We start from the raw sequence: 19,278 nt of genomic DNA on the forward strand, positions 1-19,278 counted from the left end.
TGGTTTTGATGTGCTCATCTCTGAATCCTTCAGTGAAGAAGCTGCAATCCAGAGTGCTGATGTGAAAATCCCAGACCACCAAACCTCCATAAAAAAAATGCCAACAGCTTTATCTGAAAGTAGCATTGCTGGGTGCTGAAAGATTAATGGCATATCCAGGGTATGTACCTCCAGAACACAGCATTTCCACACTGGGCAGTAAAGTCATGATACAAACCTTGCAGCATTTACCTGGGAACTGCAATGAAATACACAGCTATCCATTACTTAGAATCCCTTTTGGATTAAGCAGCAATATCCCTGATTTGACACAGAAAAGGCATCCAAGAACAAAGAAGACCCATGGAATTCACATGGCTTACCTAACACAGCTCAACTCTGCACTCTTTTAAAAATCCTTGCAGAATCAAGACCTTTTAATATGCTTAGCACTAGAGAAAAATATCACGCTTCAGTTTGCATCTGAGTGTGAGCTCAATGCCAAAATGTATTTTGAGAAGGGAGAAATAGGTTTTAATGCAACAATAATCCTCCTATTACACACACCCCCACACCTGTCTATGGAATAATGTTTAATTGGTTAATAAAGGAGAGGTAACATTTAAATTATAATATCAAATCTCTTCAGTCTGGAGAAGCAACCTCATTTATAAGGGTTGATCTAATACTCCTTAATTTTATTTAGTATTACAGGTTCTTTTACAAAACAGACATTATGATTATTGAAACGGCAATTCTGTATAAGAAATAATTCACTGACACATTTAATTTTTACCCATTCCAAATCACTGTCATAGTAGCCTATCCTTCACCTGCTCATATCCACCCTTCTCAAGTGGCTTCTGAAAGATTCCTTCACACTGCCTCACTGATAGTCATGCCTTGATCCTACAAGCACGCGTGAGCAACTAGAAAATGCAGCTTCTTGAAAAACAGGTTGGTTTTTTGTTTTTTTTTTTTTTAGAATTGAGAAGAAACACTTCAACAAGTAAGAAATTCAGTGAAAAGTACAGTTGACATTTTCCCCATACAGTTTTCTTATCTGTCATCTTGTGTTGACTGGGAAAAAAGTAACAAATTGGGGGAGAGTAAATTAACAAAGCTCTCACTATTGACTTCCCAGATCAAGAGTGTGTCCTTCCTTTCAACCCATGAACTTCTGGGACCAGGACCTCTCATCCCACTTGGCCTTAGCACCACATCTAAGCATCTCACCCCCTTGCGCCTATTTGCAAAGACAAGCATAAATAACAGACAGAACAGTTCTAAGGCAAGAGACTTGAAGTGGTGGAACTCAGCACAGCCTGGCCAGTGGGACATGCAAATGTGGGATTTCATGCTTTGGACAGCACAGCGAGTTGCACCAGGGCTTCACACACCCCTGATGAGTGGCTAGGAAGACATCAATTTAGAATTGAATTGCTTCTGATTTTCTTTTAAAGAATCTAAATGAAAACTTCTTTGTTGAGAAAAAGTTTTAAATTTATCTTGAATCAAAAGCATTTTCCTCCCCAATTTTTTTCTTTCAGCTACCAAACCAAACGACTCAGCTATGCATGCAACCCTAAACCCTGTGTTGCACACTGATGGAGACAGTCACATTTTCATTTCCATTGCATCAAGTTCTATCTGCCAGTCTCTGCTAATTCAGTCTACAAAAGATAGCATTTGTAACAGAGATTGTTAATGCTTCTAGAAAATAAAATCATATTCTAAAATGACTGCTCTCATTTGTGACCTCTTAATTCTCATAAAGCAGGTGATCCTGGTTAATGACTAAAATGCAAACACCTGCTTATCCCTCTCAAAAAAAAAAAATAGATTAATAAAGCTGAAATTACACAGTTAATGGTGTGGATAGTCTCCCACAGAAGTGTGATCACATTTCAGAACATTATGTTTTACATAGCTCAATTTTAATGAAATGAAAATCAGTTACTATTGCTACATCCTCAGCTATTTTAAGACTTCTATGGTTTCATAAACAATAACAGCAAGCATTCATTACCATGCTTTTGGAAGAAAAAATTAATTCAGCAAAGGAAGAAATATAGTCTTTTATCTGTAACCACTACACATATTATTCTGCACTCTGACATAAATCTGAAAAAGGCAAAAATATCTGTAACTATACAAGAAAGTTCTAGTCAAAGCAAGAAAACTGCATAACTGACAAGGAAGATCTTGTTGCTGTGTAATGCCTTCCAAGAAGCATGTCATATAGTTTTTAGCTGAAAATGAGAAGAAGCCATGAATTATTCAAGAACTTGCCCATTTGTTACCAAAACTACTTTGTCATGTAAATGAGCAGAGTTTTGAAATTTCCCAGAAACAAAGTATGTTCCAGAATTTGATCTAAGATCAATTCTTTATTTTTCACAAGGGATTTGCATTAAAATGTTTCAGAGTATTAAACTAGTAACTTGATTATCACAACAGTGACTTCTTATGAATAAAGCACGGCTCCCTTGAAACATATAAATCACCATCTTCCCATAACATTTTGGAATCAGGAAGTTCACATCACACCCAACCTCTGACAGAGCAGCTGATAAAAGAAAAACTCAAAAGGCCTCAGCACAATCCAACTGCTGAGTTTGGCAGATATATCCAATATTTAAACAGGACATTGGCCCAGTACAAACCACCACACTCCAGGGCACAATCCTTGATTTCAGTAGCATTCTTCAGGATCAAAATAGTCTGAGGCAGCTGAGGCAGCACGACTCAGCAGAGATGGACAGAGAGCAAATTCTGGGTTCTGAACAGTGCTGTTATTTGCTGCAATACTTGTTATTTAATTCATCAAACGTCTAATTTTAGTACGGAATAGCCGACAAGGATGAAACAAACTTACTATCTGAAACTAGATAGTCTAAAACCAAATCGTCCAAAGTATCTGTAAACTCCTTTTAATTCAAAACTGATCATTTAAGGAATATTTATTCATTCATTCTTCAAAAGTCCTCCTTTTTTTATCTTCTCATTTTAGGCATAGAGATGACATCAACATCTACATGATGGAAATCACGAGCTCCAGCACATGTTTAATTTAAGGCTCATCCAACAGCTCCAAGATACTTCTGAGAAATGCATTTTGGTGCCTTACCAAACAAGGTCTGCTTAAATTTATGCTAAATCATAATTGTATATTAAAATAAACATTTCTTCAAAACCAGACAGAACTGTAACTCCCCATGGCCTGATCCCATCAGAATAATTCAAACTATAACTTTTTAATAACTCTGAGAATTTGAAACAGAACAGTACTTAAACAAAATACTTCATGATTTAAGAAGTATCAAGTTCTGAAGGTTTACAGCAAATCGAGTATTTGCAAATGTTTTATTTAAAAAAGAAGCAATTAAGTGAAAGCACATTAATTATAGCTACTGGATGAGGTAACTATAATTACTAGGGAAACTAATTTTGAGACAAAACATTATGTGAAATATATAATTATGAGAATAAAAAATTGAATATGTATTAACTGGATGAATATCTCAATTCTAATAGCTAAAATGATTTTTTTTAACCAATATCTAATACTCCATACATTATTAACCAATAACCCCCACATTCTTATTTAGACTTTAACACAATACTCACCTTAGAACACATGTGTAGAAACCACTGTCTTGCAACTCAACCGAGTGAAACCATATGGAATCTTCATCCTTGCTCATCCTAACTTCGGAAAATATAATGGGTTCTTCTAAATCTCCTTTGTTTTTGTACCACATAAGCCTAAGACCTGTGCTTTGGGCCATGCTATAATTAGTTCTGATATAGCTGTAGAAAAGGGCACATTTCACTCGGACTGGTTCACCTGCCAAAGCCATGTATGTCTTGAGATCCACTGACCAGTCAATGCAACCATCAACTGAAAGCAAAACAATAATAAAGAAATATTAGACACAGAAACATTTTTCAATATAGTAGAAGGCAGCTTGGGAAATGCAATACAATACATTAAAAGAAATGGCTTTTGTCATGTGCTGAATTGTTTTAGGGTATATGAAAAACCTAAAGCGGTTACTGGCAAGTAAGTGGTTTCATACACCTCTTTTAATTACATGAAACTGTGAATGTGCAGGCAAGCACACTGAGCTTGCTCAATTCCACTTCTTTAGAATATCATTACTTTCATCCCCAAAACACGAATTCTTTATTAAATAAACCAAATGTTTTGCATCTTAACTACTTTCCTCTGTAAACCAGTTTTGAATTCTCCAGTTCCTTGTTGGAGGAAAATGTACATTGGCATCTGATACCAATCTTATCCCTTAAAGCTTTTCCATCCACCTCTGTTAATTATGTTATGCAAAAAAATCCCCAAATGACAGATGTCACATTTATAATTTTCTTTTCAAGGCAGTTCCACATAGTTGGGTTTTTTCTCTACAGGCTACTCAAACTGTAGAGATCTGTATTATATACAACAGGATACAATTGCAACATGCTGCCAATGCAATCAAACTTAATACAGGAGTCATACAAATAAGAAAGGACATATTTTGATGTTCTGTTCAGCAAAACCTTTTGAAACAGTTTTCCTGATACTTCACTTTAAAATTAACATACATCAGACAGTTTAATAAAAGATTACTTCTCCCTACAATTTTTTCTCCCATTGCTATTATCTTAGTTACAATACAGTCCTAGCACATGCACACATATCAACATATCACTTATCAGAGACCTTTTAATTCAATCTTTTTCATTGCTGGAAAAATTATAAGCTTGAAAATCAGCCAAGAATAAAACCAAAGAAAAAGATTTCAAAGGCACATCATCAAAAGGCAAACACAGTACCTAAAGTTAATAGAATTGATTAAATATGGAGCTTTTAGAATTTATTGATCATATTAAGCGACAAGTAAATGAAACATCTTTACCCTTAATGCAGCACCTCAAATTCAACCAGGTAACTCTCAAGTTGCCTCTTCTGCATTTACAGTATCAATTCTCAAACTATAAATGTTGGATATCCTCAGACACTCTTCATTTAATACACATCATCAATTGCATTCTGTCATCAAGTGATTTTTTAATTTACTTCCTAAACAAAGGTAGTGAGCACAAATTTCTGTACATGGAATATCAGGTCTGGTCCTACTTTTAGTGACTTTTACAACCTTTAAATTATGTCTACCAAGTTTTCAGGTTACTCTTTAATCATTCAAAAGTAACCGTAATAAATGGAAGATTTTAATTTTCCCATCACAGTAAATCAGCTTTAATTGTACTGTGATCATGTGAGCCATGCACCTGAACCACATGTTAAACTTGTTGACACTGTGCACTTTCATACTTTTTTTGGACATAAACTTCCATGTAGCATCTTGCTGCAAAACAAACTTGTGAAAAGAAAAGCTCAGGAGGGAAGGGAAGCCCGTTACTCAAAACATTACTCATGACGGTTTTGACAGGTGAAGGGAGATCATGCAACACCTTTACCCCCAGGGTGTTTCCTGTTCCTGCCCTCCACCCCACAGGCTGGTGCAAAAGCAGCAGCTGGTTGTGCCAGCTGACTTCTTCTTTCTTCATCAAAAAAGCCCCCCAAACCCTTCACCTGAAGTTATGTACACACTGTTCCAGTTAACTTCAGTTTTCATTTTCATTCTCATTTTGCTGAAAACATCCTGCTGATGTAAATTAAAATTCATTGCTTTTAACGGCTGCTGTTAATGACATCAACTGAAAGGCCAGCAGCAATTTACTGATGTTCCTTTTCCTTGCTGCTTCCTCTGTGTCCTTCCTCTAACACTTAGTGCCACACACAATAGGACAAGCTTGGATAATCATTATTTGAAAATCCTGTACTGAAGCATTTGTTCTCAGTGAATCTCCTCCAGGTTTATAACATCCTTCACTGTGACCAAAGCTCCACATTGTAACTTGAACATGCCCTTGCCGGGATCCCAAGAAACACCTAATTGACCTCTTTCTCTGTGTTGCTGCTGCACAGATATGGGCAACCAGCAGCAGAGCTGGAGAAAGAACCTGGTTCTTCCAGTCCTACACCACCACCCAATCCACTTTTACATTAAATGCCTGGTTCTGACACCATGAATTATTTTATATAGATGACAGGGCTTTTACACTTAGCAGGTATTATTGTACTCCATACAGCGCTTCCTCAGAAAAGCTCTGTGCTTTTTTTAAGTCCTGCTCTTTAGGCTGGTGTGATTTACAATTAAAGAACAGTGAGGAGCTCACAGCTGCCTTCTCTCAGCAAGGGATGTGCAAGGCAATGCTGAGGTCTCCAGATGCCTCATCCCTTATTCTCCAGGACACATAGGTATTTTCAAAGGCACCCTCTCTCCTGTGCTTTAGCAAAGTCACAGAAGCCTAAGTTGAACTGAACACGAGTGTCCAGAACTGGAATTTAGATACAGACTAGTTCAGCCAATCTAATTAATTCAGCCAATCTAATTAATTCTGTCACTCTTGTGTCAATCGAATCCTGTCACATCGTCTAAAGCTTTCAAACCTGTGCTGGTTTGGCAAAGTTAAACCACACCAATGAATAACTAACAATGAGACATACATGGAAAGCTCGTGGATCAAGGAGAGCAGTGCCAGGTTTTCATTTATTCCACAGAGCAGAGTCACAATTAGTAGGAGTTCTGTAGTTAGGTACTGACCCAATATGGAAATCCAAATCTGGAAGCTGAAAATACCATGCCTCCAATGAAATTTTTCCCATATCAAACAACTTGTCAAAGCACAGCTCAAACACTAAGCAACCCTCAGTGTCATTCAATCTGCCTCATCTTCTACTTTCATTTGAAAATTTCTTTTCCCTTCTCATATGCACTTCTATTCTAATTCCAGAAATTGAGCTGTTGAAGTATAGGAAGCACAGTGGAATAGATGAAAGGCATTTGAAAGGTAATTACAACCAGGTCACCAGAATGGCTAAAAACCCTCTCCAGCTGCTCCAGAGGACAATACGGCGGTGGGTCCAGTGCTCTGTTGGCCATTGCCAGCACTCCAGTGGAGGCACCGGACATGGTGACCTGAGCCCAGCATAGCACCTGCATCCCAAAGAAGAAAAGAAAGAAAAGGAAATTTACACTAGAGACTTTTTCCGCCTACTAACAGTATCAGAATGCAAGAATTTGAGCAGCCCACAGGAGGCTGACCCCAATAGGGAATGGGCCAGAGGGGGAAGGTGCAGGCAGGCTGCTGCCCATGGCCCTGCCTACCCCAGCTACTCCCCTGTGACAAGTCTCCCTGCAGCAGGCCAGGAGGGTATAATTAAAGAGAGAAGAGCACACAGGGAACGAAGCAACCAGTCATTATAGGGCTGGTGAAATCTGTGGAGAGGAGAAGTCTCACAGAGCGCCTTGACTAAATCTTAATTATTGAAGAAAGACAGGAGATGACTTTTTCCCCTTGCTCTTTTTTTCTTGTTCAATACACAGCCAAGAATGTTTCCTCTTCTGAAGCTGTAGAGGCTAAAATCTAGGTCAGGCTCCCTGTACTCATATGGAAGCTGGAATTTTTCCTCTTGCTGTGCTGTCAGTCACTGGAGCATGAGCATTGTTAGATTCGTTTGGAGTATTCTCCAAGCTGTCATTACAAATGACTGGAGCTGCTTAGGTGGAGTTCAGCACTCCATTATCCAGAACAAAGTTTGCTGTCATTTTTGTTGGGCTGGCTCTCAATATGTAATATAATTAGGTTGGTGAGAAAAAGAATAGCATTAGAAAGGCATTTATTATATAATAAATGTATATATACCATTTCTCTGCTACCCTATAATCACCTGGTAAGTGCCTGACTGAAAGCTCATTCAAATTAAATCCTGTCTATTGTGGATGTACTTTACACACTTCTAATACAGATTTTCTTTTTCATATGTAATTTGGAACATTAAGAGAATATGGAAAACACTGTCCCATTTTAATCCCAGGTTCCCAAGGAAAAGTGGTTTGCCCATCTATCTGTCAATCTTCCCCATCCTCTTAGCGTAACTTCTACCCCAGCTGACTAAATTCAATCCTATTGCATGGAACGTGAAAGTGCTCAGGAGAGCTCTCTCCCTCATAAGTGCAAGAGAGCGTCCTATTGCGTCCCCCATGGGCTGGGAAAGACAGCAGCAGTGAACCACAGTACAGCCCCACTGGGCCCATCCCAGTTACCTATCCAGGCTACTGCAACCTGAGCACAGAGTGAATTGAAAATAAAGGTTACAAAACTAATAAGGAAATTATGGATTAAGTTGGCTGACAACAAGTTACTGTACTTTAATGTTAGCAATCACCCAAAGCATGTACTGCATCTTCTTCCTCAACATTTCCTGGCATTTTTCCATCACTCTTATTTTAAATAAATCTAGTTGTCTAGAGAGTCTAGATGCATTTTAACACGAACCATAATAATTTATGAGCAATTATAGAGGAGCATGTACATCATCTATGAGTAATTTGTCTTTCTGATTGCTGTCACATGAATAATTTTTTGTATTGCGCATCTGCCTGTTATAATTTTTATAGGGATCTGTCACCTACAGCAATTTATATCATGGCATTGTTAAACATGTTTGCCTACCTTGTTACCTGAAAATCTCAATTTAAATTGAAATAATCTACAAATAAATAATTTTTAAAAAAATACACTAGCTAATGCATTACATTTATTGCTCTGCAAAGTAGGCAATGCTTGTGACTGTAGGTACAGCCAGAAATAAAACCACCATTCCTCTAATACAAGAGTTATATTGTTATATATATATCTTAGCTGTAGAACAGCAGAGTCCAGAAACTGATATCCATCATGCTCAGGGTTTGCAGACACATAGCAATGATAGATGCACTCCATTAAGAATTGCCAAAGAGAGATGCAAATTTTTTAGAGTCTTAAAGGGGAGAAATCAGTTACAGCCCATGAATTTTTGGCAACTTGGTATTTTCAGACCTTGATTCTGCAGAAAAGGGAACACACCCCGCATTTGAGCACGCACAGTAAAACCTTTAGCAGCTTTGGCTGGACATGATCTCAAGGGTCAGGGTCGCCATATGTAATTGGTTTCACATCTCTGGATTTTTGGCTGCACTGTGCTAATGCTGCTGCAGTGCTTGCAGACCTCTGCCGGCTTCTCATCACAGCCTGGCACTGCCATTTGAGACCTGAATATCAGCAGAACCCAGTGTGTGTCCCATCTCCTCCCAGAGCCTTTCCCTGCTCCTCACACCATGAACCACTGGGCACCTGAGCTGCCTTAAAAACTGACAGCAACCACCACACCCTTCTGAGTATTCTTTAAATACTCCAATGCTCAGAGACACATTTGCTGGTCAGAGAACACATTGCAAATAACACACTCTCTTGACCACTTTGTGCAGTGTTCAATAGCATGGATGTTACCTTCAAAGCAGGGTGAGATCTCTGCGTGTGGAGTTCCCTCGCCTTAGCTGACTGACCAAACTGGATGGTGAAAGGACACTCTCATAACTGTTAATAAAAACTCACTCTACTGAGAGACATCTGAGCTGATATCTGACATGAAGAGCAAGTTACCTGGCTTTACAGGGGAGAAGAAGAAGCCCATGCTGGCAATGTTCTAAGAGGAAGTGGAGGGTAACATTGCCCAGAAGCAGAGGAGCAATTGCTAAGAGCAGGCAGGAAGGGGAGGAGGGTGAAGTTCAGGTAAAGTGTCTGCCATGTCTCTTTTCTGTATTACCCTTCTTTGAATCAAGTAGACTCTAGGTTTTGACTCTATGTCCATGTTTTAAAGTACACTTTAGAAAAAAATCAAATCATTTTCTCCTGAGTGACACAAAATCAAAAAATGTATCTGTTGGAGATAAGATCACTTAGAAAACAACCAATCTTGAGCAAAAACAAGTTTATCATGGTTCAAGATGGGTGAATTTTGCCATGCTTCTCCTACAACCCTGTTAACAACTCTCACTAATTCACTTCTGTGACAGTAACACCTTGTTTCAGCAATAACCAAGATTATTTTGCTGTAGAAACACAACATCTAAGAATAGGATCACTCACAGACTTTGCAGTTTTTCTACTCTGATCTCATTTTCTAATTATTATCCAGAAAGAATTAGACTATTAAAACTCACTGGTGAACAGGTTTGGGATTTTCAAGGCACGTAAAAGTGCAAATATTCCAAAATTCCTAAGTCAAGTAATGATGCGTGCAAAAAATCTTCATTAAATTTAGCAACATGCAAATGTTTCTCCAAATCTGGGCCAAAAATAACGAAAAGTGCATTTAAATGTCCTTATACGCTACCTATTTTTTTTTTCCAAATTTTGATCAAAGCTTCGAATTTCTGTAGGAAGGACTAAAAGGTTTTTAAGACTCGTGTATGCTTCATTTTTTTGACCAGCTTTTCTTATAATCCACAGCTAAACAACCCAACTCAAATGTCAAATATTCCAGCCGAACACTCATCATTTCCTTTGAGGTCAAACTCACTGTAAATATATACAGCCAGAGGTTCAAATCACCACAGATTGCTCTGCCCTGAATTATGTATGCATATGGAGCCAGGAGCATTTTAGCCTTGTATTGAAAATGCAGAAGAAAGAACATACTGGTAGATCACCAAAAATCTCTAGGGGGAGAAAAAACCCTGAACAAAATCTCAGCCTCCAGGAGTGACAGCATATTAATGAGGTCGAGGCTTAGAAATTATATTTGAAGAATGAAAATGCTGTGGCAACATCAGTAGAAGTGACTGGACAGGGGCATTTCATCCCGTAGCACTTGTCAGAGCCAGCTTTTCAGGTGGCACCTTATCACAGGGGTTTTTTGGAATGCTTCCTGATGGAGGGAAGAGCAAATCACAGCTGTCAGGTTAAGATTTTGCTGGAGACAGGGAGGTCTGAGACACATTCTGTGAGGGAAAGAAAATCCCTGTTCTCGTCATATTCTTTGCTACCTCTTCCAAGTCAGATGTTCCCAGAGACAGATGGAACCTGAAGTGCCCTTCCAAAGCTGTGCTCTTTGTGTTGAGCTGATCGCTCTGCTGAGCACAGAGAAAGAGACGGGGAGGGCACTAGCGTAACTCTTTAAAATGCAGCATATTTACCCTAAAAATTAGTATTTGGTGACCTTGATCTCCTAATCACTTCAACATCTGGCAGGTTTTTAAAGAGCCTGTGTGGAAGTAAACAGTAAAGAAATTGGAACTTATAAAAGAGGTTTGGTTTAAAATATTCAGTGTAATGCCTTGATTCTCTGCAGCTGTCACCACATTAGAAAACAATGTAAAAGCCACCTTGAAAATGAACAGCAGTAGAGCCAGGACATGAACAATAAAGAAATCATACTTCATGGGTTTATGCTTTCATGTATTTTGTGAAGTCCCAGACATGGGTTCAAGGCATGTGCCCCAGCCTGTCCTGCCTTCTCAGCCCCACCGCCACTGCCTGGCCCCCACCCTTCCCACTCCAGTTCCCCTCCTGCAATGGGGCAGCAGATTTGGAAGAGCTGTAGGAAAGGTCATTGACAAATCTCCTGCCTCTCCCCAGCCTCCCTCTTTGCTTCAAGGCACTAAAGCCAAGTGGGTGATCTGCAGCGAACGAGGTATCCAAACCACTAAACTTTTCTTCTTTGAGGATCTATAAATTAATATCCATTTCTTCAAAGACAGCCATGAAATAATATGATTAAATTAGCACCAACTAGCAAGGGAACATTATTTTAAGCAAGGAAAGTATGTTGCTCTAGATTGAAGTGGCCAGATCAGATACGGGACATTTACAGCTGCTTCTTGGACTGAAAAAGTAACAAAATTTTCCTGTTTAAATCCTAAATTTTAAGTTCCATAAATGAACAACTCAGACAACCAAAAAGTCAGTGCAAACACAGGTATGAACTCAAAGACTTTAAATTAGTGTTCATCCAGCTCCGAAACCCATCTGAAGATGGGTTTTTCTTTTCTCATATTGTCCACAAAATCTAGTAAACAAAAATACTTCCCTTTTCCAAGCTTCAAAACAGGGGAAAAAAGTAATTTTTTTCTAGCATGTCGTACGGTGGATGTTGCCATTTTTTTTAGCTCTTTGGATTTCTGAGGGAATTAATGAATGATGGAAAAACTCAAAGAGAGATTTCCCAGCACTTCTGATACTTCTTTGGTGCACAGAACTATATTCAGACAAAGGAGATAGAAAGAAAGAAGAATCAGTATCTAAGGGAGAACAGTAACTGATACCAATAACAAGTAAAACAGAATGAAAATATTTCTTTGCATTTATAAATAGAAGTTTTATCCTAACAAGTTTTCGGGTAAGGAGCAACACACTGAAGACACACTTTATACCCGAAGGAATATGCATTTAATATTTTAAGTGCTGTTGACTACACATGAGCTCTTTAAGGACACTCTTTAAGACAATTTCAATATTCTCCAGCCAACCACATTAACCACATAAACTTTCACAAAGCTCTATTTTCATGTCTTTAGCACCGTGCAAACTTTGGGAACAAAGCTGAATTTATCTCAATAATTGATGAGTCTCTTTTCATTAGTTCCTTTGAATAAAGTTACTGAAGGTAAAGTAAATGAAAACTAGCTCCCAGATCAGGCAGTTGCAGTCTCAAGTAATCACACAATTAGAAAACTCTATTATTCACTGCTTGTTATTCCCAGAAGGGAGTTGTAGGAAAGAATTGTGAATAACAAGAATTTAAAATTGAAGAGAATGAACCTCTATTAACTAGGTAGCCCTGTGGGGTAGGAGAACTGGTGTACATGCACAAGATTATTTTATCTCACATCTGTTTTTCAAGTATGTGGACAGCTTGAATTGGATTACCTGCTCTGAGGGCATAGTACTTTTGAGCTTGAATTAGGTTAGGAAGATGGACTCCGTGTTGAATACACAGGGACAAATTAATTTCTTCCACTGTCTGTAGAGGGGAATCCTTAAGAGACACAGTTCTGCTGTAAGAGCTCCTACCACATCTCACCTGTGTCAGAGGAAGAGTGCTTGACAGGGAAAGAGAGCAAGGAGACTATCAAAAGAGCCCACCACCAGAGGAAAGCAGGACTGAGTTATTCCTGGGGATGATCTCCATGGTGTTTGTGCAAGGTTTAAGCAATCATTTACTGGGACACCTCAGCAGGGACATTTCTGGTAACCCAAATTCCCCATCTACCATGGGCAACTGGTGCCTAACCAATGCTGCTGCCTGTCCCATAGAGCCAACTACGCCATCATCCCGGGCCTTGGAGCGGAGCCAGATTCCAGACTTCCAGGGGTCTCTTCCAACTCACCTGACCCTATGGTTTGTCCTACCACCAACACAGCCCTTCACAGTTCACAGACACATAAAGGGAGCCTTTCTCACAAATATCCAGATCTTGGTGCACACATGCACTACCCAACTCCTTAATCATTTATTTTCTAGCTTACAAAGATGCAATCAATCCATCACAAGATTACCAAATGCTTTAAAAAACTGGTTCCCCATCATAAACACACTGGGTAGAATGAATGTTTTGGGGCTTGGATGACTATAAAGTACTGGATGAACACATAGCAATGTAAAAAAAAAAAAAAAGAAGAAGAGAGAATGCCCAATTTTCAATCAGGACATGCATATGAATAGAAGGGAACAAGTCAAGTTCATCTTAATTTACTTGCAACAAATAACTAGCTTTGGTCATTTGCTTTGACTCTACACATCTACCTTTGGATATTTACACATATTTGCCATTTTACAATTGCTGTGCCATTCTTCCTGTTATCTGGCACAGATAATTTCAGCTGCAGTGAGCCAATTACCATTTCCATTTGCATGACAGGAGGACCTCTGTTTGAAAAGGCTGTGACCCACACTCTAACATAGGTTGTAATTCCTCCTCTTATTTTAATTCATTATCTGCATGTATGCAGCAGAATTTAAATAGGAAATCCTCCTGACTGCAGAACACACTAGACTGCATTTCAGTAAAATGAACATTCACAAATCAAAAGAGTATTTGCTTTTATAGGATAGTCATGAGTAGAAGTCTTAGTGGGTTATTTAATTAAAATATGTCTGTAAGTGATGAATTATGAAATGCTTTCAAAATGAGATATTTTTAAACATTAAACATTGTTCTTAAGACTTGTTTCTATTTAAAATAAACAAACAGGGTTATCCTAATTGCAAGTCATTATAATTACATGTAAAAAAGAAAAATTAAGGATGATAGAAAAATGAGCCATTACAAGAGCTACCTGTGCTACAGATGTGTCTCTCTAGGTAAAGTGGCAATGCAGTGCTGTGCTCTGGAACACAGTGTGGCACATTTGCTTAGGAACACCTTTACATTTACATAGCTATTGTCTAAAAGCTGCCAATTGCAACATCCTGCAGCATTGCATCCACTGGCAGCCCCTCACCTTCAATGAAAACAAGGGTCCTGTTGATGGGACCACATCCACCTCCTTTTCTGAAAAAAAGGCCTTGTGGGGGACTGCCATCACAGCCCCCCATGGCCTGCCAGTTCCCCAAATCCCCACCCACGTCCAGATGAGTTGTGAGCAGTGACTCTGAGCAGGACTGGTCACCAGTACCACAACTACTCTCAGTCCCCTCTCAAGCTCCCATTCCTAAGAATTTGCTTCTCCCTTGCCCCAGAGATCATCCCTTGTTGGGGTAGAGGGGCCCTTTTGTCATCACCGGGACTGCAACTCCCCATATGGTCCCATTCCCAAGGACTTCATCCTATTTCCAATCATTTTCCAAAGTCTTTACTCAGGAGATTCAGAGCAGAGGCAATACTGACCGAAACCCCACAACCACTGTCCCTGCTTCAAGCTGACACAAAGCAGTGACTATTTTTAAGTGAGAACCATCATAAAGCAGACAGACCCCAAATCAGCCCAGTCTGCAGCCTTCTCCCTCACACTTCCCTGTAACTTCATGAGCCAGAAATAAAACTGTCAACAGGAACATTTCATTTATTAGTAAGCAAAAGCAACAAACTGCAAATACTTCATTACTAATACATCATTTGCTCAGAACGGCACAAAACAAACAGGTCTGTGTTTTATTCATGAGCCTCCTCTCATCCTCAATGGCGCCAGCTCGCTGCAAAACATGCACCTGCTGCCTGTTCCACTGAAAAGGGATGGGAAGATGGAGATGTTTGAGCTCCAGGGCTGAGGCTGAGCAAAGGTGGGAGTTGGGGATACGGGAGGGGAGCTGGCCTCAGGCCTTATTTTGGATGTCAACACATCCTCCAGGTGCGACACTGCCCTGCAGTCCCCTCATCCATCAGCATGTTATTAAATCATCACAGCGCAACAGTAAAAGCCACCTCTGAAACTCGTCATAAAAACCTCCACCTGAGCTACTGCTAAACCAGAAAAATTTTATAACTGGAGCAACATGTTTAATTAATGTCTCTCCACTGGTTACCCAATACTCAGTAAGCAATGTGGAGACTGCTCATTTGCTCACTTACTCCCAGTTTCTTATCCTAACCCACATTCCATGATTTCCTGTACCAGCCTTGGGAATTGACTGCCATAACAGCTTGAAGACAACTGTTTTAGTAATATTTTAAAATTATTAATATGGCAAAGCACAGAGGTGACTAAACCTGGATTGGCCACTGGAAGGATCACCCCAAAGAAAACCATTATGTTTTCCACTTAAGAAACCCTTCTTTGAAACATGGAAAATCAGTACTTCAGTTCTTAAACAGAAAAAAATTCACAGTGATTAGGGAAGACAGGACAGAAATGCAAAGCTGGATCCCTTCTTTTTCCATCCATCCATCCATCCATCCATCCATCCATCCATCCATCCATCCTTCTTCATAGAGAGGGGGCTCATTTCCAAGCCTGGTTGAAGCTATCTCAGTAAGTTTGAGGGGCTGCAAATGCTTGGTGCCTGGGGGACTCCCATCCCTGCTCAGGGCAGCCAGGCTGTCCCTGCTCCTTTCAGAGGGCTCCTTCCTCCCACATCAAGGCTGGGGCTCTCCTGCCCGCTGATCCTTCCCTCACTGCTCCTGCTAAACCCAAGTAGAATTCAGCAAATAGTGGGGAAGTTTCCCAGTGAGAAAGCTGGAGAGGGGAGGGAGGATTAATTATGACACACAGTGTTGTGAGTGGATGCATTCCCAATTAAAAATGCTCTATTTAATTCAACCCAATTTTACTATTGTTTTGACGGTATTATTTTTTTCAGCTCACAATGCCAGATTTTTCAGTTGAGATGACAGAACTGTCATCTGTCCAGCTTTACATCTGAAGAAAGAGGAAAATGACTGTTCCCAGCTGGAGAAGAAAAAGCACACAGGAGGCATGTGACCGCAGGGTAGGGATTTTGGGTACAGACAGGGAAGTGAAGTGAGAGGTGTCTGACAGACTAACACGTGTTACTGGGGCACAAAAAAAAAAAAAAAGGCACTTTGAATCTGCTCTTATCAAGGTTAAAGCAGAATTTAATGGCAGAAAATCATTCTTGTTTTCACAAGATACAGGGTCCAGCCTCAGAGGTGTGGATGGCATCCAGCTCCCACGGAGATCAGTGCACCCCACACAACCTCTGTGTCCTGCAGACTGGGGGACAACACGACTGGGAGCACATCCCTACAGCAAACCCTCTTTGTGAGAGGGGAAGAAGAATAAAACAGAGAGGCTCTGTTAGAAGCAGGCATATGAATCAGAAATAGAGATGCAGGCGTCATGCAAACTATGTTAAGGGAACAGCTGATAAAGAGGACTTCTTCAAAGATGAAGACTGTCTGGTGTATTTCTGTTGGAAATAAGACTATCACAAACACAATCATATTTTTTCATGTGTCACTTGTGAAATAAATGATACTTCACTGAGGTTGACAGTGTAAGAAATGCAATTAGAATGATTTGCATATTAAAGACATTATTGTGTCTTCACTGTAAATATTTCCATCATGACAACTTTGAACAGAATCTTTGCAAACAGAAATATAAATATCCTCATGCCAGATTTCACATAGTCTGAAATCATGCTGTGTCAAATTGTCAATTTTAAGAATTCTCCTAAGCCATTACAAATCTCATTTTAATCTCTCCAAAGACTCATCTGCTTTTACATAATTGAAAATAAGCACTGTTTGTAATGTGTTAATTTTGATGTGTAGTGAATAACATGGTGCCAGAACCCTTCTAGCCATTGTTTTGAAAAACTGTACCAAGCTTTCCCTCTCCAGACTGCCCAGGGCTTCATAAACCTTTACAGTGCAATTTTTTTGTTATTAATATTAAATATTCCAAAGTATGTCATCAAAATCATGAGAGTTGGATTTTTTTCCTCTTTCCTAGGACTGATTAGTGTGTCCTCAGTAAGAAAGATAAGCAAATACAACCTCATTAACGAGCTACGAACTTTAGATAACAAAAAGCACCACTAATAGACCAATTGCTATTGAACTGCTTCTCCTCTTAGAAGAGACAAATCTACACAGCAGGAATCACGGACCCTGCACTTCTTTGCTTCTATTTGCATATATTTAAAAATAGTCTTGGCACTCCAGAGAGCACGGATAACATGAAGGATGTGAGGGATGACAGCAGTGTTCCACCAGACCCAGACCAACACACATCCAAAAGCAGGCATGGACAAAGGGGACTGGGGTTACAAGAATATGGTACAAGAAAACTGACTTTCAACCTGGTTTTGCAAACTCTACATTAATTAGGAAAGGATTTCTCAAACACCCATGCATCTCCAAACTTTGTGCTGGGAAAACCATTTACTGCTAAATGAAAAGTGTAGGCTGCATGCTAAATATTCTGAAATTTTGGTTCTCTAAATTACTGTTAACTCAACATTATTCCTGTCTACCTTGGGTTTTTAAATGGAATTACATATAGCCTGCGGCTCCAAATCTAAATGAAAAATGTAGCTCCAATTGAACCTTAGGAAAAAAAAGGCAAAAGTTAATGAGATTTAAATTGGTAACAGCCAAAGCTTTCCCTTAAAGAAAACATTATTGATTTTAAAGAGCTACCTAATGAAAAAGAATGGCACTCATTTAAGACTTTGCATGAACTACATTAAGAGTTTCATTTGTAATAATAAATAAGGATGTGCTTTACAGTGCAATTAATCAGCAAAATTTATGTACATATTTTTATGAGTTAACTACACATTCCCTAAGCCCTTATTCACAGTTTTGGGTGAACTGTTCATGGTAGCAAAGAAATTATAATTTCTAAGGCCCAGACTGTGAAGATAATTAAGTACCAGTTCCCTATAAAACACCTATACAGTTTCTGGGCTTATAATCTATTCTTCATTTGAAAAATGGAAATGCATACTGTTTCCCTTTATTCTTTATTAAAAAATGTTTATATTTTCAGTTTAAGTAACTGATTATTGGAAAAATTCTCCTCCTATGAATGCTCTGCAGCTTTATACGCTATGAAAGAAAAAATATTATTGCCAGGAAAGGCAATACATGGACTCTTTGTAAATTCCCTGATAGGCAGGAAATTTGTCGAGCTACTGGTTTTCATATATTTTCATTCAAACATAATTTTATACAATCACAAGATACTTCATCATATCAGTACAATTCAGGAATATAATACTGTGATCCTTTGATATTTAAAGATGGAACACTGGTGACCATGCAGTTTCTTCTCTGAGAACTGCTGAGAAAACAGATGAAGTACAAGGTCCCCCAAGCAAGTTTAAAATGACTTTTAAACCCAACTACTTGTGCAAAAAGTAAACATGCCTGGAACCAGTCCAAACATAATTTCACGTCATAATTAATTAAAGCTCCAGACAAAGCCCATCAGAACAACACGAACATTTAGTTCATTTGCTGAGATACCTGGAAGTGCTAAAACTTTAAACTCCATAAATTGCTAAATTCCCTCACAGATGTTGAAACCAAGCTCGCCGGGGGGAACCCTAAGCCCCCTGCCTGGTTCCTCAGCTCCCACCCTGGGAGGTACCTGCTCAGATTCACTGTTTGAGCCATAGAGCTGCATGGCAGCACCTCACAGGGCTGTCAATGTGTCGCCTGCTCACACACAGAATGACCTCCATCTGCTACTGATGACCAACGGTGGTGTTTAATTCCCCACCAGCTCTAAAGATGACATTTCTCTCTAACAGCAAACCAGGAACAAAGGTAACTGCAGTTTCTCAATGAAGCAAGCAACAAATGTCTCAAATTAAGCTCATGCATGCCAAGATGACAAAAAACATGTAAAGGTGCCCCTTATGGTACAACAAAGACCAAAATCCCAGCACAGCACTGCTCTTGCAATCCAATTCACTGGGACAGCACTTCCCAGGGG

General features: G+C 39.3%; 1 protein-coding gene across 8 annotated transcripts in view; it reads right to left on the minus strand.

Annotated features, from left to right (window-relative positions):
- IL1RAPL2 (interleukin 1 receptor accessory protein like 2) overlaps nucleotides 1-19,278 on the minus strand; it is a 386,734-nt gene that overhangs the window by 184,925 nt on the left and 182,531 nt on the right. For 7 of the 8 annotated variants that reach the window (XM_042027864.1, XM_042027854.1, XM_042027872.1 and 4 more), the window contains exon 3: nucleotides 3,610-3,883. The exons of the other annotated variant lie outside the window; for it this stretch is intronic. In XM_042027864.1, coding sequence (XP_041883798.1) covers nucleotides 3,610-3,883 — 274 coding nt within the window. The remainder of the gene's footprint in view (nucleotides 1-3,609; nucleotides 3,884-19,278) is intronic. 8 annotated transcript variants of the gene reach the window in all.

The sequence above is a fragment of the Corvus kubaryi genome, unplaced genomic scaffold (genome assembly GCF_017639235.1).
Source record: "Corvus kubaryi isolate FWS band 111438036 unplaced genomic scaffold, C.kubaryi_AGA036_p1.0 130, whole genome shotgun sequence".
Taxonomy (NCBI): Eukaryota; Metazoa; Chordata; class Aves; order Passeriformes; family Corvidae; genus Corvus; species Corvus kubaryi.